This window comes from Balaenoptera borealis (genome assembly GCF_965194805.1).
Source record: "Balaenoptera borealis genome assembly, chromosome: 14".
In the NCBI taxonomy this organism is placed as follows: Eukaryota; Metazoa; Chordata; class Mammalia; order Artiodactyla; family Balaenopteridae; genus Balaenoptera; species Balaenoptera borealis.
In genome coordinates, this window is record NC_138875.1 from 65986715 (window position 1) to 66009360 (window position 22646).

General features: G+C 57.7%; 1 protein-coding gene across 3 annotated transcripts; it reads right to left on the reverse strand.

Annotated features, from left to right (window-relative positions):
• Positions 1-588: 588 nt before the first annotated feature.
• ADORA2A (adenosine A2a receptor) lies at positions 589-19529 on the reverse strand. Of its 3 annotated transcripts, none has more exons than XM_082354154.1 (3): positions 19396-19529; positions 9808-10377; positions 589-2293 (listed from the first exon to the last, which is right to left on the reverse strand). In XM_082354154.1, exons 2-3 carry the CDS (start codon positions 10128-10130, stop codon positions 1390-1392), a joined length of 1227 nt encoding a protein of 408 aa, XP_082210280.1. In that variant the 5' UTR covers positions 10131-10377; positions 19396-19529; the 3' UTR covers positions 589-1389. The 3 variants fall into 3 exon arrangements, with proteins under 3 accessions (XP_082210280.1, XP_082210279.1, XP_082210281.1); XM_082354153.1 differs by having other exon boundaries at positions 19088-19529; XM_082354155.1 differs by lacking the exon at positions 19396-19529 and adding an exon at positions 18855-19027.
• Between the last annotated feature and the right edge of the window lie 3117 nt (positions 19530-22646).

Here is a 22646-nt window from a genome sequence, read left to right on the forward strand (position 1 = left end):
CCTCCTTAGGCAGGGGGCCCCAGAGACGGCATTAGAGCAGGAAACACCCGTTCCTTGTACGTTTCTTTGTGGGAGTAGGAGGAGGGATGACTCCAGGGGAAGGCAGTTTAGCCCCCCACCCCAGCCCCTCATCATTTCTAGATCCCCTCTCAGCTGAGGGGTGGAGCAGGGCAGTGGGGAGTGAAGGAAACAACTCTGAGAAGGTAACATAGGAGACCTACAAAGGACATTAGGAAGGTAATGAGGGAGAGAGGAAGCTGGTCCCCACACTGAGGGAATGCCTAGGGCTGGATGGGTCTGTGGCTTCTGGAGGGAGAGCAGCTAGAGAAAGGGTCCCCTCCTTTCACACCCTCTTCTCACAGGAACGCAGGTTTGGGGCTGCACATGGGCATTTGGATTTTGGTGCATCCAGGCAGCCTCTTCCCTAGGAAGATGGGAGCCTGGGAGCCCCACCACGGCCCCAGGCAGGCAGGCTGTCTGCACATATGCGCACACTCTCTCACACCCGCAACACATACCCATATGTGTGTGCCAGGCCTGGCTGTGGAGTAGGGAAAGGAACTCAGACACCATTCTCATTGGACAAGCTTAAAACACAACGTGGCTCATTTTTATTATCTCAGGAAAAAAAAAAAACATTCCCTTCAGAAGGAAAGGCAGTTAGATAGGGCCTCTACCTGGGCAGCTCTGAGCTCCCCAGGCTCAACCATGTTGGCCAGCCCCGTCATCCTCCCCTGCGCCCACGCTCTGGCACGGCTCCATTACAACTCGCCGTCCTCGAAGGAGACGTGCATGGCAGCTCATGGCAGCGGGAGAGGGCTGCCTGGGTCTCCCTGGGCCAACTCCTGGTGCCAGGTTAGCAGCAGAGCTGAAACAGAGCCAGCAACCAGGGAGGGAAGATAAAAAGGGTTTCCTCACGCTTACATTTTCTCCTGGAAAACATAGTCAAACGCCACCTCTGAGCACAATAGCTCCTGAATCCTTGGAAAGTCTGGGGAGGGTGGTGTGTGTGTGGCAGGGGGCCTTTTGGAACCACTCCCCAGCCTCAGGCCAGCCACCCTGCTCTGCCACAGCTGCTCTGCAGAGACAAGGTGGCATTTCTAGGTGCTTCTGGAGTTGGGGACCAGCCCTGGCCAGCCAAGATGCTCTCGTGCTGGGGCTCTGGCCTGATGCAGGGCCTCCCAGCATGAAACGTCTGCTTCCTCAGACTCCAAACCCTTCCTTCTGGGCCTCATGCTGCTCCAGCTGGGGCTCCCTCCTCAGTCCAAAGTGGGAACCGGCCATGAGAAGGGTCTCCGGCACATGCACTCTTCTCTCAACGTGACTGGTTCCACCAACCAGGAAGAGAAAGATTTCCTTCCCTTAGGAAGGGGCAGACTCAGTGTATCATCAGGACACTCCTGCTCCATCCTGGGCTTGGGGACCCTCGAGGCCCAGGGACTCTGGGCGCTCTCTCTTGAGCTCCTGTCTGAGGAGCTTCACGTCTGGGAGGCCCGTGTCCCTGTGGGACTCACGGGCACTCCCTCCACTCACCAGCCCCAGGGTGTAGCCATTGGGTCGCCGCTCAGGCTGGGGGGCACTGCCGTTGGCCCACACCCCGGGAGGGTGGCCATTGAGGCGGAGGCTGATCTGCTCCGCGTCGCTGCTGTGAGCTGCCAGGGCCCGGGCACTGGTGCCACCTGCTTTGAAGGGCTCCCGCTGCCTCAGGATGTGGCTGCGAATGATCTTGCGGAAAGTCTGGCGGAACTCGCGGATGCGGTAGGCATAGATGAAGGGATTCACCACGGAATTGGTGTGGGAGAGGATGATGGTCAGGTACATGAGCCAGGGTGGGGCATGGCTGCACTTGGGACAGAAGAAGGTGAAGCAGTTGATGATATGCAGGGGCAGCCAGCAGAGGGCGAAGAGTCCCACAATGATGGCCAGCGACTTGGCAGCGTGGACCTCCTTCTGCAGCGTGGACCGAGCTCGCTCTCCCGGCAGAGGCTGGCTCTCCATCTGCTTCAACTGTCGCCGGGCCGCCAGGAAGATCCGCAAGTAGACGCCCAGCATGAGCAGCAGGGGCACCAGGACACAAGCAAAGAAGTTGTAGTACACCATGTAGTTCATGGGGACCACGTCCTCAAAGAGACAGGCCACCTGGCCCACCCTGCAGCCCTGCGAGTGGTTTCTGCCCTCCTGCTGACTGCAGTTGTTCCAGCCTAGCATGGGAGTCAGGCCGATGGCAAACGATAGCACCCAGCAGACTGCAATGATGCCCTTGGCCCTCGTGCCTGTCACCAAGCCATTGTACCTGGGGAGAGGAGACCAGCGTCAGAGGCCTGGGAAGCCAGGGCTAGGAAGGTCCAAGAGTCAGAAACCCAGAGCAGCAACCTGTACCCTCATCCACTGGCTGTGAGGTCTTGGACCAGTCACTTCCTGCCTCCTAGCCTCAGTATCCTCTTCTGTTCAGGGGAGGGCCAAGCCTGGCCTTTTCTCACAGGAGGTAACAGGAGAGCAGGCACCCTGGAAAGGGACACCACTGCACGGACGTCCAGATGATTTTTGAATAGTATTACGAGTAGTCCTGGGACTTAATTAGTTTGGTTTGAAGGAATTAATAAGTGATTTTGGGGGCGAGGAGGGGAGAAGTTATAACCTCCATGTTGATCTCAGTCGATGCTACAGTGGGTGTCCCTTTATTTAGAGTGGGAACGGGTCAGGAGGGTACTCGCTGGCTGGGGACCGAACCAGCCAGATCAAACCTGTAGGTGGTTCACATCTCTTGTGCTTATGCTCTTCCTTCCCCACTTGACTTAGGGTCTCCAGAAGCCCCCAAGGAGAGGTGGCACAGGTGGGAAAAGGAGGGGTGGAGGTCCCGGGCCAAATGAGATACAGCCTCTCCCTTCCAAATTCACCCACAGCCCTCTGGAGAGAGATGAGATCAGTATGTCTTAACATTTATATAAGCCTTAACATTCAAGAGGAAAGCGTTGCATGAGATTCTAAGGTCCAGAGAGGAGAAGTAGTCTGCCCCAAATCACTCAGTACTCTAGAGCACCAGACTCAGTTCCAGACTCGGGGAGTGGCCTGATCTGCTGGCTCAGAAGCTAACCTCAGGCCAACAAAAAAGGGTGGTATAGATTTTATTAAAAGAAAGGACAATCAAAAAATCATCTCCCTGACTGAGGAAGGTGACCTCAGTAATCTCTGAGGGATGACTTTGTGTTTAACAGTTTTGATTCCGGCAACACCAGACTGCCCTCCTTTGTACCTAGTAAACCCTAACATCCTTTCTAAGTTCAGGTTAGATAGATTCTCAGAGAAGTTTCCTACCCAAGCTCAACTAATCCCTACCCAATCTGGGCTCCCAAGGCTGGGGGCCCCTTGGGTCCCTACATCCATCTCTGCATTACCATCACTGAGACAGGACATAGTAGGTGTCAAGGAAAAACATGCTTAATTCCGGAGTTGGAAGTAGCCATAGCAACTAGTCCATGGGGTAGCAAACACAGGGGCCTAGAGGTCACAAACATGTGAGGCAGGCAGGCTGGTGGGTATTTACCCTGTGTGCAGGAGGCAGCTGATTACCACTCAGCCACCCCCCTCCCCACCCCCCCGCCCCGCACCATGCAAACTTGCCCAGTGCTGCCAGATCTCAGGAAGGTCTGGGAGCTGATTTTTCTGGGTAAAATCTCCCATGGTTTAAATTTTGTCAACTAATTCAAATTAAGGGAAAAAAAAACACGGTGGCCTCTGACCTCTTGTCTATTCCAACCCTCTCATTTTATAGGTAGAGAAACTGAGGCCCAAGGAGAGGAATGGACTTGCCTGGACATTCCAGGAATCCAGAGGCAACTCGGGCCAAGGTAACTTCCTCATTTCTGAACCCAAACAGTAACCTAGCAGGACAGTTCTCCCGAGCTCTGCAGCCCCATTCACTGGGGGCTTGGGTGCCTGCAGCAGGAAGAGGATCATGGACTTGCCCATTTCTGCCAAGCCACAGAGAGCCTACACTGCCCTATTTCCTGTTCTGGAGCTTCAAACGTGAGGTCACAGGTTTTTTTTTCCCCATTTATTACTTATATAGTACTTGCTCTGTGCCAGGCACTGTTTTTAGTACTCTACAAATAGTAATTTATATGATCTGATTGAATAGGAGGCTATTTTATTTTAATTTTTAAAATATTTATTTATTTATTTATTTATTTGGCTGCACTGGGTCTTAGTTGCGGCATGTGGCATCTTCATTGTGGCATGCGGGCTCTTAGTTGCGACATGTGGGATCTAGTTTCCTGACCAGGGATCGAACCTGGGCCCCCTGCATTGTGAGCTCGGAGTCTTAACCACTGGACACCAGGGAAGTCCCAGGAGGCTATTTTAACGTTGATATTTTTCTGAAGAAAAGCATATTCCCTCTCTAGGTTCTAGCAATGGTGCATTCTTGTTTAGCCATGTTGTCACTCTGCCTCTCTGAACCTCAGTTTCCCTATCTGTAAAATGGGACTAAGAATCTGGGGCTTGTGAGCACTGTCCCATGAGGGCAGATTGTAGAGTTGTTGGGTGAAAATTATAGGGAGATGGATTGTGGCTCAGGGTAAATTAGCTATTCACAAGAGAAATGGACTGCCTCAGGCAGTGGTGAAGCTCCTGTCACTTGAGGCAGTCAAGCAGAAGCAAGCAGTAATAGGGATGGTGTAGAAGATCCTGGAGGCCACCTGCTTTGGGGATTTTCAAATTGTTCTCCAGCAGCAACCCTTCTCACCTGCATTCCCAGGCAATCACAGAATTGGAGCTGCTGAGGAAGAGAGGAGGCTTAATAATATTCACTGAACGAATGAACTGTGGGGGAAGCCAGGGCCCAGCCTGAAGGCTTCTGGGGACACGGTTTGAAAATCCCTGTTTTGTCCACTTGTCTACATTTAGATGAGGAAACCCAGGAGAGGAAGTCTGCCACTGCATTCTGAAAAGAAAGCCCCTCCTGGGGACAGAAACAGAAACACAAACACATTGATAGCACTTGTCTGTGTGTGCAAAGGATGTCTGGAAGGATTCCCAACACTGCCTTCCAGGAAGGGAGCTGAGGTGGGGCAAGGGGGACAATTCTTTACTGTGTATGCTTTTGCTCTTTTTTGATGTTGTAATACATGCAGGTATTATTTATTCTAAAAAGATACCAAATAGATTAATTTTGTTATTCGAAAGAAAGCCTCTTAGGCTGAGAGCCCTGGACCCAGGCTCCCAGGGGACTGGATCAACATTAGGGCCCAGATGGAACCATGGCCAAGCCACAGCCTGGCCCAGCAGCATCTCCCATCCCCTGAGCTGTGTCTGTGACTAAGGCAGTCACATCTTGCCCTCCTGGGCCTCAGACATAGACTGCCTGCCTGGTGGAGGGGGTGCCAGGGCCATCCAGGGTCACGCTCTGCTGTTCTGGGGAGCCCAGAAGTGTCATAGGAAGCCGGTGCCAGAACCACAGCCCCCGCGTTTAGAGGTGCTTCTGCATCCCTGTGTCCTCCAGCTCACAGGCTGCCCCTTCCTGGGGGCTCCCCATTACTCACATTGGGGGCTTACCCTATGATCCAATAGCACCCCCCACAATTCAGGTCAGGGCTTCCCGTGCATTTGCCCTTCAGTCAGGAGAAGGCAGAGCTTTCCGGAGTTGTCCAAAGGAGCCAGTGACCAAGAACTGAAGAGTCACTGACCTACAGCTAAAACCCAAATTCCCTCCCAGGCATGGGCAGGCCTGAGCCAGCCTCACAGACTCCCTGTAGGCCTGTTCTCCTCTGTCACCTCTCCCTGGCCCAGAGCCCACATGCTTATTCCTTCCCTGTGGCCTTTGTGCAGGCTTGGCCCCCTTCTGTTACCCCTCCCCCCACACACGCCAATGCCCATTCCAACGCATCCCCAGCAACCCATGGCGTCATCTCCTGCAGGGAGTCCTCTCTCCCAATCCTGCCCCCTTAGAAGCCAGGGTACTCAGGTTTTGTTCCCTGGGGCAATTCACCACACAGGACTCTGCTGCCCCATAAGAAGGCCTGTTTCCCAAAGGGGGAGAGCAGTCAGAAGGGGCTAAAGTGAGAGATGGGAGACAAGGGGTGTGGAATTCCCCTGGGAAAAGAAAGCCTTTGTCACCCTGGGAATTCTGTCCTCTGGGGACACGGAGAGCTCCCATCCCTGCCTCTGTCCAGGCCCTGCCCTAGCCCAGTAGGGTCCGTGCACTTGGGAAGGAGCACATAAGATTTTTCTGAAACTGAATTCTTTTTAAAAAAAAGAAAAAGAAATTAATGGTGAATGGTGCAGGCCTGGAGCTAGGCATCCAGAGCATCGGTCAGAGGCTACACTTCAGGGTAGCCAAATGGACTTACTGAGTGGATCAGGAAACAGCACACAGGAGAGACTGGATTCCAGCTGGAAGGGGACAGAGGAAGGGGGGCAGGAATGGGCACCCTGAGCCAGGCAGCAGTCCCAGAGCTGCCCCGGGTTACCCATCTGCCTCCATCTAGTCCCCACTGATGCCCAGCTTGCTCTCAGGAGCCCCACACGGACAACTTTACGTACCTCGTTTTCCCAGCCCTCGCCAGCCCAGTACCCTTGAGGAAGAGTAAAGTGGAGGGACCCAAGGGGACCTGGAGCAGCGTGAAGGGCCCTGGAGTCCCCGCGTCAGGAGACACTTTTCCTTCTCTGGCTCTGGCCTCCCCACGAGTAACAGGAGGGTCATAACATCCGCCTGGCCACAATGCCAGCCGAGAAGATCAAAGGAGACGCTGAGCCAATATCCTCTGGCAACCGTGGCGCTCTCTGCCCCAAGGGGGGTTGAGCATCCTCACCACCGTCATCCCATTGGCTCCCTGACCCAAGACAGCCAGGCTGACCCTTCCAAGCCCTATCAAGTGGAGCTCAAATGGCCAAGGTCTGGGTGGAACTAGGTCCCGCTCTGGAAGACTGTGGGAGTCAGGCAGGCAGATGGGGTTGGGAGGGGGGGCCAGGTCCATGGCTCTGAACCTCCAGCAGCTTCAGAAAGACCTGAATCTCCATCCACCCCACTCTGCCATCCTTCCTCAGGGACCCATCACTCCAGTCCACTCACTGGGTCCTCAGAACACCTTTGTGAGCTCAGAGGGATAGAGACCTGGCCCCTTTTAGAGATGAAAAATGGGCCCAGAGAGAGGCAGCTGACTTTCCACAGTCACACAGCATGTCCCATCCTCTTGCATCAGGGAGGATGGGACTTGACTCTTGAAAAACATGAAAGAATGCTCAACATCATTAATCATTAGAGAAATGCAAATCAAAACTACAATGAGATATCATCTCATACCGGTCAGAATGGCCATCATCAAAAAATCTAGAAACAATAAATGCTGGAGAGGGTGTGGAGAAAAGGGAACCCTCTTGCACTGTTGGTGGGAATGTAAATTGATACAGCCACTATGGAGAACAGTATGGAGGTTCCTTAAAAAACTAAAAATAGAACTACCATATGACCCAGCAATCCCACTACTGGGTATATACCCTGAGAAAACCATAATTCAAAAAGAGTCATGTACCAAAATGTTCATTGCAGCTCTATTTACAATAGCCAAGACATGGAAGCAACCTAAGTGTCCATCATCGGATGAATGGATAAAGAAGATGTGGCACATATATACAATGGAATATTACTCAGCCATAAAAAGAAATGAAATTGAGTTATTTGTAGTGAGGTGGATGGAGTTAGAGTCTGTCATACAGAGTGAAGTAAGTCAGAAAGAGAAAAACAAATACCGTATGCTAACACATATATATGGAATCTAAGGAGAAAAAAAAAAAGTCATGAAGAACCTAGTGGCAAGACGGGAATAAAGACACAGACCTACTAGAGAATGGACTTGAGGATATGGGGAGGGGGAAGGGTAAGATGTGACAAAGTGAGAGTGTGGCATGGACATATATACACTACCAAACGTAAAATAGATAGCTAGTGGGAAGCAACTGCATAGCACAGGGAGATCAGCTCTGTGCTTTGTGACCACCTAGAGGGGTGGGATAGGGAGGGTGGGAGGGAGGGAGATGCAAGAGGGAAGAGATATGGGAACATATGTATATGTATAACTGATTCACTTTGTTATAAAGCAGAAACTAACACACCATTGTAAAGCAATTATACTCCAATAAAGATGTTAAAAAAAATAAATCAATCAATAAATCTATCTTGAAACAAAAGAAAAAAAAAAAGAAAAACAGAGACAAGAAAAAGAAGCCAATGCCCTTTTGATTGAGACCAGCAGCCCTGATCTCTCCCTTGAATCCACTGCTCCTTGAATCAGGGAAGAAAGTGAAAACGACACCTCTGCTCCCCACTGAACATTCTGCCAGGGCCGGCCCGGCCCAGCCCACACTGGCCTGGCCCCGAAGTGGACGCCAATCAGCCAGCCTGGGAGCTCTTAGGCCTCTGTGTCCTGGACGAGCCTGGACTCTGGCTCTGCCCGTTTAGGCTAGTCCTCTATTAGGACCAGCCAGAGTCCCCTTTTCTTTTGACAAGGGTCCTAGGCTGTCCCGAGACAAAGTATTCCAGGAGGGCCACACAGGGCCCAGGCTCCTTCCGTCATTTGAGCAGCATGATGAGGGTGTCTGCTTTTCCCTTAGAGCCCAGGTGGCCCAGGTTCTGGGAGACTGGGGCCACCCTATGACCAGCTTCCAAAAGACTGAAGTCACCGAGGGTGGCAGTCATGTTTCTTCCCAGGCCCAGTCCTGACTGTGCTACCAACTCATTGTGTAGCCCTGGGGGCTGACTCCCTTCTCTGAGCCTCATTTTTCCATCCATAAGATGAGAGGAAATGACCTCTGAGGGTTCCCCTGGGTTTGACACTCTATATTTCTATTTGCTCATTGAGCCTGTTCCCTGTCCTGGCTGGGGCACCCTCAGCCCAGCGTGGGGCTGGTGGGACTACTCTGGTTCAGAGAATTCGCCACTGGATGGGGGCACACCATCCTCTGAGACCTCCCTCAGGGCCTGCAGCTATCTAGGCTGTGGAACCCAGCTCCAGGGTGGAGGGGCGAGGAGGTAGGGCAGAAGGCCCCCAGGCGGGGAGGGACACACTTCCTAGCCCTGTCCATGGGTTGGTGGTGGTAGGTGGAGGCGGCATTTAAGTGAACTCAGCCTCAGGGAATATCTTCGTTTACACAATACATGGCTGAAGTCATTTCACAAAAGTTTCACCATAAAAACCCCCATCCACCAGCCAGCCCCTGTCCCCCATGAACACTTGGTGACTGAGCAGCACAGAATTTGCATAAAGGTCCAAGTGACTCATGAAGGCATTTGACCAAGTCACTTCCCCTCTCTGGGTCATTTTCCTAATGTGCAAGCTGCAGGCTGGCTTGGAGGAGCTGGAGGAAGGCAGGCAGGTGGGTGGGCGGGCTTCTAGCTCTCAGGTTCTGTGGTTTCCCATGGTGCCCACCCTGCCCCAGTGTCATGCTGTGTGAAGAACGGCCCAGATGCACCCACCCAGGCCTGGGCTGCACACATCTGCCAACAGCCAAAACACGGCAGCCTCACCCATGTAGCCCAGGGGAGCCTGGGAAGGACCAGCTTGCCCTGTGCCCACAGGGACGGCTGGCGTGGCACAAGTGCTGGCCATGTGCCAAGGCCTGGGCAGCCCCAGACTGAGCCCCATGGCCCTGTCCTCAGCTCAACACACTGACACCAGACCAAATCCTAACCCCAAGTTCACTCTGACCCCTGGTTCACCCTGATCCTGGCACAGACCAGACCCTGACACAGGGAGCCTTTTCACAGATGTGGCCCCCAGCATGAGGTGTACCAGGGAAGAGAACGTGGCTCACCGGAGTGGGATGCGGATGGCGATGTAGCGGTCAATGGCGATGGCCAGGAGGCTGAAGATGGAGCTCTGCGTGAGGACTAGAACGAAGCAGGCGAAAAAGAGGCAGCTGTGGCAGGCGGCACAGAACCCTGTGCTGATGGTTATGGCGAAAGGGATGGCAAGGACCCCCACGGCGATGTCGGCCGCCGCCAGGGATACCACAAAGTAGTTGGTGACGTTCTGCAGATTGCTGTTCAGCCACACAGCCCAGCACACCAGCACGTTGCCCAGGATGGCCAGCACGGCAATGGCCAGCTCCACCATGATGTACACCGAGGATCCCATGTTGGGCACAGCTGCAGATGGGCAGGGTTAGCAAGGACGCAGGCTGGGCCAGCTCACGGTCCATAGCTGCAGCACAGCTGGCCTGCCCAGGCCCTGAGCCCCTTCACAGGAGCCAGGAGCGTCCCTGCCGTTGGGGGGGCCTCCCCAAGGGCTTTTCACAGCCAACTCCGAGTCTTCAGAAACCAGGCCCTCTCCAGGGGCTCTGGCGGCATCTTGGCTCAGCTTAGCTTCAGAGTTCCTGAGGCACCTGCCAAGGGAGAAGCCACGTGAGGAGGTGGACCACTGGCAGGGGCACAGCTGAAGATTCCCAGGGACAGCCCTCAGCCCCAGCTCCCCAACGCCCTCCCCACAGGCCAGGCATCAGCCTGAGGACGACCTACCGTGCCCTGCCTCTGCCACCTGACACAGGGGGCCAGGGATCAACCCCAGTCTGTTTTTCTTCCAGAGGAGCCGAGAACTTTCAGAGTTGAGTCACTTGTGGTCCCCAGGCTCAGCTTCTCAAGCCTTCTGTGGCAGCTCTGCCAGTTTCCTGGGTCCCTGAGCTCACCACTACCCCACGACCCTCCCTCCCAGAAAGGCCTCCTTAACCCCTGGATCTCCCAGGGCCACCCACCGTCTCTCTCAGCCAGCTTCAGTCTGCTCCATCCCCCCGAGAGCACTCCCTGGGGACTACCAGCACCCACCTATGCTGCCCGCATAAGGAACAGGCCCAGAGACCCCAGAGCTCTGATCTGGGAGGATCTGGTGGCGCTCTGGTCCTGTCTCCCACTGCTGGCAGGTAAGCCCTCTTGCCCTCACTGGTGGTGCTGCACAGGGTGTTGGAGCAGGCACAAAGGGAGCCCGCCCCTCAGCAGCCCCCGCCAGCTGACTGCACATCTGGGAGGGGCGGCCGCCTCGCTTCCCCCCTCACTCCCTCCTCCCGCACCTGCTCCCCAGCCTGCTTCTCTGCCTGGCTGGTGCGCTCAGCCAGGCTTGCCTGGGGACTGCGGGCAACAGTGTTTTTCCTTTCTGGGCCTCAGTTTCCCCACTGATACAGTGGGGAGGTTGGACCCCAATAGCCTCTGGGGGCCATTTCAGCTCTCACCCATGATTCTATGAGAAGGGAGTGAACACATTTGAAAGGGCTCCCCCAGTCAAAATGTCATAGAAATGTAAAGAATTAGTGACACCCAGTAGAAGCAGAAGTCTTAGTCTCTCCAGCCCAAACCCCCAGGGATCCCCCTTGAGCTTGTGAAACAGTCTCCATCGCCCTTGCCAGTCCAGGGGCCTCTCCCCATCACCTCTACCTCCCCCTTGTCACACTCACTTGTGCTGCGCAGCAGTGTCCTCCATGCCAAATCCACCCCCTCCTCCAGTCCTGGGCTCTCCTGGGGTCCAGGTGCACATGGATAGTGGCTGCCGCCTGCCCGGGAACAAGAAGCCTGAAGCTGCCTTTCAGGCTCACGTGTGGGCTCAGGGCTGCATCCCCCCTCTCTCTTCCAGGATACAAGGGATCAAGAGGACTGGCAACCTTGGAAGAAGTTTGCTTATTGTCCCTGCCTGTATTCCAAGGGCCAGGCTCCCCCTACCCTGTCCAGGTGATGTAGAGCTGCAATAGATGACCCCAAGTTTCCTTCTAACTCCGATCTGCCTCAGGTGGCAGGAGCTGGGTGGGCACAGAGAGGTACACCAGAGAGGCGTCCCCCATGCCCACTGGGAGGCTTGGAGGGGAGTGCCCAGCCCCAGGAAGCCGGAGAGAGAAGAGGAGGCCGAGCTCCTGAGAACCCAAGGGGTTCCTACAGCCCACGGCTTCTCCCAGGCCTGGCAGGAGCCTGCCTCCAAGGGGCCACGGACAAGTCCCACCGAGCCCCTGCTGTGCACAGGGCACTTGCCAGCCAGCTGCTTACAAAGCATGTCACTGGTGGAGGCGGGGCAGACCAAGTCTCCTGGTGCCATCTCTGGCCACACAGTGTCCCTTGGTGCTCCCGGCCTGCAGCCCAGAGCAGCATTCACCAGGGGCACCCTGACTGCAGAGGCTGTGTGTCCAGGGTCTCGTCCTCGTTCTGCAGGAGTGAAGAGACAGCCCCAGAGCTGCCTCCCATCTGGGGGCCTCCCAGGTTCAGCACCACCAGCAGCGGGCCACTGTCCAGTCAGGCCCAGTGAGCCCCGGGGACCCTCCCTCCTACCACCAGTGAGCCACCCACCCACCTTCCTGGCCTCCTGACAACCCCCTGCCAGCCTTCTTACCCTGGCCTCAGCCTCTCCTGGGGAATCTGCACTGACAGAGACTCAGCCTCTGCCAGTCCAACCAGCCCAGGCTAGAAACCTGACTTGGCCCTAGGCCATCATGCAGATTCAGAGGGTCCTGCCCAGGGTCAGATAAGGTGGGGCCACCAATGATCCACCTGACCCAGATAAGTGCCACGTTTTTGTGGAGCTGAACGTGGACTGTCTGGCCCCACTGCCCGGAGCCCTACTGATGGGGTCACATCATTAGCATCTGCCCTGGATCTGGATGTTGGGCTGACTCCATGTGAGCTGGGATGCCCAGCATGGAAGGGCCTCTGGGGACCCTAACCCAAGCCCTCTGTTTGGTGAGGTTCTCCTGGCAGACTCGGGGCCCCTAAATCCTCGGGGTTTCCCCATCACCTTCTGTACTGTGGGCTCTCAGGCCTCACAGCACCTGGTACCAGCACCCTTCCTGACTAAGCTGAAGGCACCTTCCTACTGTCCAGCAGGCCTGGGGTGCCTTCCCAGTCTCACTGGATACAACAGACCCTCCAGCCCAGGTCAGCCCTGCAAGGAGCCAGACACACCCCTGCCAGCTGGGTCTGGAAGGCTGCCTCCCTGCACACTGGGCTCCCCATCTGCCTTCTACAGCTTTCCTGCAGGCCCTCCAGCAGCTGCCAGCACATCCCGGGTTGAAGCTTGCCTGGCCACACAGGCAACCTGGTTATCTGCCAGACTAGAATCTCCCAGCCCCAAGCAGAGCACATCAGTGGAGCCCAAGGCACCGCGGGGTGGGCAGGGCAGGGAGGTAGCTGGGAGGAGGTTGGAGCTTCCCAGCTGTCAGACCGCAAGTCAGCCCAGGGTTGGGGGCGCCCTAACTTAGGGCCTTTGCCAGAGTTTTGTAGTAAAATGCTTCCATGGTGGCCTGTTTCAAGCTACGAATGAGTCACTGACAGGAACTGGGAATCAACGTGCACAGTCAGCTGGGGAAAACCAGGCTCCAGCCACCACTGAGCCACCAAGCCCTGTGCTCTCCCAGGGCCCACCTGCCTGGACTCCACTCCAGATGCTCTACAATAGTTTGTGCGGCCTGCTTGGGAGCTCAGAAATTGAGGGTGCAGAGGCCTGTGGGTCACCTGTGTTCTCACTGGCCGGCCCCATGAACTTCACTCTACAGATGAGGAAGCTAAGGCCCAAAGAGGCTAATGCCCTCTCAGCCTTACCATGAGCATAAAAGGGTGGAACAGAGCTGGGGGAATGCCCATGAAAAACAGCAGCAGGAAGATTTCCTAGGGCCTCCTGGCCCCTCTCTGCTCTCCTCCCTTCAGAGGCCTCCTAGAGCGAGAGTGACAGGAAGGTTGGAGGCCCGGGGGGCGGGGCCACGATCTGGCAATTTCCTATCCCTCTCTGTTGGCTCTAATTTATCCTTGAGTCATCTGTTGCTAGCCAAGAGGGGAAATGAAATATTAATAATGTAATATTTCCTTGTGATTGTCCCTTGTTGGGGACAGGGCAGAGGGCAGAAGCCATCCCATACAGATAAGAGTTACATGCTGGGGAAGGTGCAAGATAAGCCTCGAAAGGACAACCTCACAGGATTCCCCAGCAGTTAGACTCAAAACTGCCGCTTCTTCCCGCCTTCCTCCTTACCCTCACCAGCCTGGCCACTTTAATTAAAACTCCATTTAATCAAAACCCGCACATTTCCTGGCCCCTTGTACATCAGACTAGCAAGGCTTTCTGTACGCATGCCCACGTGGTGGCTGTACCCCCCAGAGCCTGCTGGATAGAAGTGCCTGCCAACTTCCAGGCAGGACCCTGCACACCTGCTCCTGAGTGCAGCTAAGGGCAATGTACCAAGGCCAGCCTAGCACCTTGGGCCTGTTGCAGCCACAATGGGCCTGTTCCTGGGCTCCAGAATCCCAGCCTGAGAATCCTCCACTACTTTCTCACAGCAGATGTTTCCAAGTACCTACTCTGTGCCAGGCAGCATCCCAGCTGCTAGAGCACAGGGAGCTTTGTGCCACCTGCTGCTGAGCCTGACCCCAACAGGCCCTGAGTCCACAGTGGGGGGCCTTAAGGCAGAGTTGTCCCAGGAGACTGTCCTGAGAGCTGGCTACTACCCAGGTGTGTGGGTCACTCCCCACTTCCAAGACCTCAGCTCCCACTAAGATGAGCCTGCAAACCACAATTTCAAAGCACAGGAGGAAAATTAAGGGCAAGAAAGATAAGCAACAGCAGCCAAAATATGGAGATTAATTCATTCCAGAAGAGATGAAGGTAATATAGTAATCTAATAATGATTTTCAAAGACATTTAGGATCTTCAAAGAGATAAAGGAGTAGTATCCATAAACAAGAATGAGAATTATTGGCAGAACCAAAACAAGAACAGGCAAATATGAACAAGAAATAATATAAAAATCCTGGAAATGAAAAAGAGGGATTGAGGTGAACACAATTGATGTGTCGTCATGTGCATACAGTTTGAGGAGACAGTTGGGGATCTGAAGACCGCACTGTGGAATTCTCACCCAAACCTCAGAGCAGGTAGTTGAGAGAAATGGAAGGTAGATTGAGCAGCAGCACCTCAATGGGAAGGGAACTCAGTGGGAGAGTGGAGAGGTCAACAAGCAAAGGAGAAATAGCTGGACAGGCAGCTCAGCTCTGCTCCAACCACAAGCCCTCCAGTGGCCTTTGGAGTGGCCCAGGCCTGGGCACGAGCCTCCCAAACCCCAGGACCCTGGGACTGGCCAGGCCCCTCTCCGAACCCATCAATGAGATCAGGGCCGTCTCCAGTGTTGCCTGGAGGTGAACATCCACTGTGTCATGGCACCACTTCCCTCCCTCTCTCCCTCCCTGCGGGGTTGCTGGCAGCTCCAACTTCAGGAACCTTGTGAGGACTGGGCCCCAGATACCCTGGCAGGCACCAGTGGTGTCCCTTCCCCCACGGCCCCTGGGGTGTGCAGCTGCTGCTTTCAGAGCCTGGGGGCAGGATGTGGGCAGGACTGGGGCTGAGAGCCTGCTCCCTGCACTGAGCCCAGCCCCCAGAGCAGCCTCCGCATCAGCAGCGCCTGGAGCCGCAGGGCCTCTTTCCCTGCTGGGGGCCCAGAATCCCCCCTTCCACCCCCTCGTGTCCAGGCCAGATGCCAGAGAGGCCACAGGCCCTGCCTCTTCCCAGCCTGACATGGCCACTCACCCCCACGGGCCGCCTCACCTGACTCCCCCCCTCCAAGGGGCCACTCCACACACAAAGTTCTGCGTGCCCACCCTGTGTTGCAAGGAACCCAGATGGGGTCCCACTCCTGCTCCATCCCATACTCCCTGAGACCCTGAACAAGAGGCTTCCCCTCTGCACTGTGGCCCCTCTGGTACAGCAGGCCACAGTGAGACAGTCTCCCCACCCACATGGCTCAGCACCCACACCTCTCTCAAGTGAATCTTCTACTGGCGGGACGACAGGCACTACCATGCCTGAAGAGGTCAAGATGGGGGTGGGCTTTCTAAATGGCCCTGAGAACATAGACCCTAGTGGGCCCGGGGTGGGACCCTGACAGAAGGCTGGCCTGCTGAAGGGGCAGTGCCAGGTGCATAGCCTCAGGAGCTCCCAGAGGGTGGGTATGCTGAGGATGGGAGGCAGGCAGACCCACTTCTGGGGTCCCTGGGACAAAGATGTGATGATGCAGCCCTGGAGGCTGAAAGGAGAGAGCAAGAGGGTCAGCCAGACCAACTCCAGCACAGCCCTGCCACTGCTTCCTGGTCACTCAGTGGCCCCTGGTACCCGGCTCACGGTTTGCAGAGGCCACTGAGGGGCCAGAGGTGAATGCTCTGTGACAGATGGGCAGACACATACCAGCCCTGGGGGCCTCTGGGCAGAAACCACTACCCTGACAGCAGGGAGGCACCAGAGTGGCACTGACTGCCTCTCCATGGTGCACCAAGGCAGCCTTTCTTCTAGGTGACAGCTGGGCTGACGCGAGCATCAACAGAGGTGGGAACCACAGAAAGACCCTGCCCAGCAACTTCTGAAACAGGCTTGTCCTGTGGAAGGGGTTGTGGGCCAGAGGAGTCTGGAAGGGCTCTCAGAGGAGGGGGCATTCATGCTGGATTTGAAGGGTCGGGGAAGAGAGGAAAGGAGATTCCAGGCAAAGGCAACAGTCTGTGCAAGGACCAGAGGCATGCCAGAGAAGGCCTGCGGGGGTCCTGGAAAGCTGAAGCATCCTGCCTTCCCTCCCCCATCTCCCCCCGCAACCCTGCTCCCCCAGCTAGAGTGAGGGCAGCTGAGCTTCCCCTCCATCCAGCCCCTCCAGTCCCCATCAGGAGTCAGGATCCCATGGCTTCCACACTCCAGGGGCCCCTTCCATGATTCTGGGGGCAAGGGCTGGGGGACTTCTGCCACTAAACTGCTCCTTCCCACCACCCAGAGCTCCCAGCCCTGTCCAGGAGGTGAGCAGTCTCTTGGGAGGGCTCCCTGCATCCCAGCTCTGAACTCCTGCCATTCCTCACTTCCCTTCCCCGATCTGGGCCCAGCACAGACTTCCAGGGGCCCACCCTTAGCACCGCACTCCCACTGCTCCCTTCAACCTCCAGACCATGGGGCAAACCCTCCCTTCTGTGGCCGCCAACATTTCCCAGGCCCAGATCCTTCCCTAGGGGCCGGAGCTCATCCTTTTGTCAACTTAGCACCTGACACCAGTGATCTCCTCAGGGTCCCCTGACACACACACCAAAACTTCTTCTCAGCCCATCCTTCAAGCCCTTGCCTTCCCTCTGGCTGCGCTCGCCTTGGCTCTCATGTATACACATCTTTCAGCAGACAAGACTGACCCCCACAAGACACTTGGGGTGGCAGTTCCAGCTCACTCAGAGTCAGGTGGCTCAGGAATCAGGCAGGTTAAATGGGAGCAAGAGTTGCTGAGGGATTTCAGGTCACTGCTTAGGGCCACCAGGAGCTGTGGTCCTACACAGCAGACACTGCCCAGAGCCACCTAGAGGCCCTACATTTTGCAGGGTGTGATGCCAGGTGCTTGCTCCCAATCCAACTCCAGTCCACATGTCCCTCGGCCAACAGCGATCTCTTGTGGTGTCTCCCCCCAGCCCCATAAGGCTAACAGCCTCCCTTCCAGGTTCCCCAGCTCAAGCACAGACCCCGATCTGTCCCCCACAACCAATGCCTGTCTCTCATTTACTCTCCACCACAACCCTGAACGTTAAGCATTGCTTGCACCATCATGCTTGTTTTACAGATGAGAAGGCAGGTTTGCTGGGGCAATGACTGGCCCAGGGCTGCTCAGCAAGTGAATCAAGACTAGAACCCAGGTTTGGGCATGGAAGTCTCTGGTCCGTTGGGTTGCCCCTGAAGCCAGCCATTGCCCTCTTAGGCTGTGGACTCCTGGGGGCAGGACCAGTGTGTGGTCAGAGACCTGCACTTCCCAGGCCAGTGTGAGGAAGGCAACACACAAGTCCACCAAAACCCACCTGGCCCAAAGCTTGTCTCCTGCCAGCCATGTCTGGGCTGCCCTCAGCCTCCCTGAGGCGATGAACAGAGAAGCCAGCTTAGCCCAGAATCTGGTCTGCACTGAGGGGATAGGGAGGGAGGGGCAGTGGCTCAAGAGACACCAGGACCTGGGAGAGCCAGGGAAACCCCAAAGGGCAAAGGTAGAGCAAGGAGGTGTGGACAAGCCTCAGCGAGGAGCTCCCGCCATGGACCAGAACCTGGGAGGGGGCCTGGCCCTTAGGGCAGAGCCTTTCCAGCCCACCCAAGGCATCTAGGACCAGCCCCAGCAGGACTAAGGAGGCAGCCCCTGACGCCACATAGCCTCCCCGGCCCACTGTGCTCCCAAGAACTCTCCATCATGGCCCCCAGGGGCAGCCCCAGCAACACAGAGGTGACATGGAGTGTCTTCTGAGGGTGCAGAGGCCAAGGAGAGGGCAGCCTGAGCTCCAGGTGGGAAAGGAGCACAGGCCCTGTGGGTGGAAGCGGGCCTAGGTGCCGCCTGAGATGGGGAGGGAGAACCGGCACAAGGGGCCGCCCTAGTCCTCCCCCAGGGGTCAGCTCCAGACCAGAGAAAAGGGGGTGGGGGGTAGGGGGTGGGGGGTAGGGGGTGGGGACCCGCCCGGTGGGGACCCGCCCTCCCGCCTCTCTCTTCTCCCCTGCGGAGCCCTCGGCCTCCGCCTTCCTCCCATTGTACAGTCGGGGAAATTGAAGTCTAAAGCACGGTGGCCGCGCCCGCAACGCAGACATCTCTGCTCCGCTGGCCCCGGCCCCTCCTTGATCCCCTGGGCATCCTGCGCCAAGTCCCTCGAGGGCCGCCACCATTCCCGCAATTCCTACGTCGGCTCAGGGCAGCCCGGCGGACGGCCAGGACAGTCCGAGGCGCGCCCCCAACCCCGGCCTCTCCTGGGCCCCCTAAGTCCGGTTCCCGCCACCACTGCCCACCGGACGCGCCCGCGCTCGGCCGACGTTCGACTCCCCCTTTCTCGCCGCGCCCCAGGCGCTCTGACGCCGTCTGCTCACCCAGCCTCCCGGGAACACCTGGACGTTCGGCAGCTCCACCTGTGAAAGTTCTCGTCTGCGGGGTCCGGCCCGCCCTGCTCAGGCCGGCCTCTGCGCCTCGAGCCCAGCCAGGCCAGGGCGCGCCCCGAGGACTCACTGAGTACCCGGGCGGCCCGTGGCCCCGGACGCACCGGCGAGGTTCCCGCCCCTGACGCTGGGGCCGCGCTCTCTCGCCCCTTCCCCTCCCCGCTTACCCTGCGCACTTTCCGGTCCATTTCAGGGCGGCCCAGAGGGTCTGCGCACCGTCCCCCGACCGGGCTTAGGGCGACAGCCGCACCCGAGCCGGCCCTGCACCCGCTGTTCCCGCCGCCGCTGCGGGCAGGGCTCGGACCCCGGCCCACGAACTCGCTCTCAGGTCGGCGGGAAGAGACGGAGCGGCGGGGCAGCTGAAGGAGGGGACCCGTGCCTCCCGCCCTCCAAGTCCAGCAGCCTCCGACGGCCCCACGCTGCCCGGCCGCCCGCCCGGGACCCTGGGGACCCCGGACGCGGGAACCCCGCTGACCTGCTGCTAGCGCGCCGGCTCCCGCCGTCTCGGCGGCCGCTGGGTCTCCAGCTCCGGCCGCGCCGCCCGCGGGCTCCCCCTGCAGGGCGGCTTCCAGACCCGCGCGGTTCTCGCTCCGCCCCGCCGCGTGGGGAAACCGAGGCCAGGTGGCCCCGCCAGGGCGGCCAGCCCACGAGTCCGGCTGATGCCCGCCTCCTGCTCCGGCGCGCCCTCCCAGCTCTCGCGTCCGTTCAGGCCACTTCCCTTCGGACCACACCCCCTCCCCTTCGATGATTCTCTCACCCCTGGGGCCCAGAGCCACACTCCCTCCCCTCCTCCAAGAAGCCCCAGGCTGCCCCTGCCGCTTGGGTCCTCCTGGAACCCTGCTGTCCCTCATCATCGGAGCTGAGCGGGTCGGTACCCCTGTGTCATCCCGGGAAGCGTCCTGTGCCTGCTTCTCCTCAAATCTTTCCATGGCTCCCCAGTTCCTGAAGGAGAAAATTCGGCCTCATACCAGGGACCTCAGGGACACGCCTGCCAGCCCGGTCCACAGCCTTGCTCTCCCTCCCTAAGTCTGGTCCCGCGCTGGTGGGGGTGGAGGGCTGGTACCTCAGCTCAAAGATGCCAATTCCAGTGATCCCTCCAAGAACTCCTCAGCTCTGGTGCCTGGTGAGGTCCTTCTCCCTCCCCAACTGCTCTGAGCAGAGAGGGGGAGTCACCTCCTGCATCCCTGACTAACCTGGAATCTCAGACCCTTGCGCTGGGATTTCATCTTCCTCCCACCCCACAGATCCATGTTGTGGTGATTCCAAATTGGCAACGACCTCACATCCATCCAGCCCCAGTCCGGCCACACAAGGGGACTCCCTTCGACCCTTGAATCTGGACAGAAGTGCAGTAACCCCAGTCCTGTGCACAGCAGGACGAGCCTCTCAGAGGCCAGGGTGTTGGTGGCCAAGGGTTTGCAGGAACCTTGCATTCTCAAACCTCCTGGGACCAGCAGGGTCACGGTGAGGTGGGATGGGGCAGAGAGGGGGTGTTGCTGGCCCCCAGGGTGGAGGCCAGTGGGAGCAGAGGCCGGAGGGAAGGGCGGGTGGGAAGTGGGAGCCTGCACAGGCACTTGGCCAGCTCCTCCATCCCAGGAGCAGAGCCCAAGGTACCAGCCTCCATTGCCTGGCAGCCTCCCCAGCTTGTTGCCGGCCCCATTCAGCCAGCTTGGATCCCCTGCTCCCCGTTTCCCCTGATGTCCAGTGGGACCCCGTCTCCAGGCACAGGGAGGCAGAAAAGGGCATGCTGGGAGGGGCTGGGACTCCGACATGAGAGAAAAACCTGAGACCTCATGGGAAGAGGCACATGAGAATGTTCAAATTGGGAACCTCCCCGTCCTGATTTCCAACCTCGTCAGCTGCCTTGCCCCCACCCTCCAGTCCAGGCTGTGGTTCAGCCCCAGCTGGCTCTGCCGTCCTCCCCCGCACTCACCTCCACTGAGGGCAATCAGGACCTCGGCTGGGCTTGCCTTGGTTGCCTCACCTGTAAAATGGGACTGTCGCCTTCCTGCCCTGCCTCCTCCTTAGCTGTGCCAGTCAGACCATGAGGAACCTGGGGAGGTGCTGCCCCACTGGGGGACCCTCCCCCCAGGCCCTTGGCTTCCCTCCCTTGCTTCTGGGCCATTACATGGGACAAACTCCTACAGCTGGGACAAAACCCTCCTGCCAACATCTGTTGGGCCCGTATTCACTCAAGTCCTCACTCAACAGACATGCAGGGAACAGCTTGAGAGTCACCAGGGGCCCAGACGGGACTATGGGGGTTCATAGGGCAGAGACCAACACTCAGCCAATACTGGGGTCACTCTTGTCCCCTAGTCCCCAGCATGGGTCCCCATGAAGCTCTCCCCTGCCATTTCCATTCTGGGGCCCAATGGCTGTCCTGCTGAGACCTCCCCAGGTGTGGCCTGGCCATGCACACACCTGCCCCCACAATGGCTACATCCAGCGCCCAGGGGCTGAAGGCTTCATTTCTGTAGCTGGCCCTCAGGGCCAGGGTGCCAAAGCCCTTAGAGTTCACTCATGGGGCCCAGTGGGAAGTGCCTCCTCGGTGTGGGTGCCCCAGGCCTAGGGTGGTCAGCAGGATCTAGCTTGTCTCCAGCCCTGGAGCCAGCTCCCTAGGCCCTGGAACCCACCTGGCCTCGAAGCAGCATGGTCCCCAGCCTTGCTCTACAGCAGCCCCTGTTAGAGATGGGAGGGGGTGGGGGGGTGTGCTCCAATGGTCTTGTGTCATTTGCCAGGTGCCTTTGTCCAGCTCCCCAGTGAAGCCATTGCCCAGAGAGCACATGACAGGAAACAGGCACATGGGAGGGCTGTTCACAAACTCTGCCTCCCCCATGGAGCGGATGTGCTCCTCCAGGCCCTCCTGGGGGACCCTCTGCTGCCCCGCTCCCCAAGCCAGCGAGCCCCTTGCCCTTGGCCTTGAGAGTCCTTCTCAGGTGCCAGGCTCGCGGAGCCCTGCAGGCCTGAGGCAGCACCTAGGGTGATGGGCTCAGGGATGCCCTGGCCGGCCCCATCTACTTACTACCTGCGGGCCCTTGGTTTCCCTGCCCAGCCTCAAGACAAGCTGTGAAGGCTGTGGGCACCCACCCTTCCTTCCCTCCAGGCCCAGGCAGGCCAGGCAGGGGGCCAGCTGGGCTCTCCCGCTCCAGAATTCCGTTCTCAGACTCCCACCCCCAACCTACTCCCGCGGGCTCTTTGTTCCTATCCAGGATGCACCTGGGTGGCCTCTGGCCCGATTGTTTGCTCTGGGGCCAGCTGGGCCAGAGAAAGAAGGCCAGACCCAGGATGAAGCACCCAGTGGGTGCCGGGGCCAGTGTCCCTGGGAACCGCCAGGCCACCCTGAGGTACTCACCAACTTCTCCTCTAAAGGAGCGGGCACCACACGCTTCCTGGGGCTCTGGGATTGAGGAAGTGGGGGGACCTCACGGGACTCCAGTTTATGCTCAGACTAAGGCCCCCAAAAAGCAGAATCATATGAGGAAGCTCCCCAGCCACCCGCAGCCAGGCAGCTGCAGGACCACCCCATCCTCCAGCCCAGTCCTGGGAAGATGCTTCAGCCCACGATGACGTCTGGTGTCACACGGCAACCCTGCTGGGAACCCTGTGCCTCTGAGTTGATCTGGATGCATCCCTGTGGATATGGAAACTGAGGCCCAGGTGGGAGTGGGGCCTTGTCCTGGACAATGGTGGCAGGGACAGCCCCTGGCATGCGAGACTTGTCAC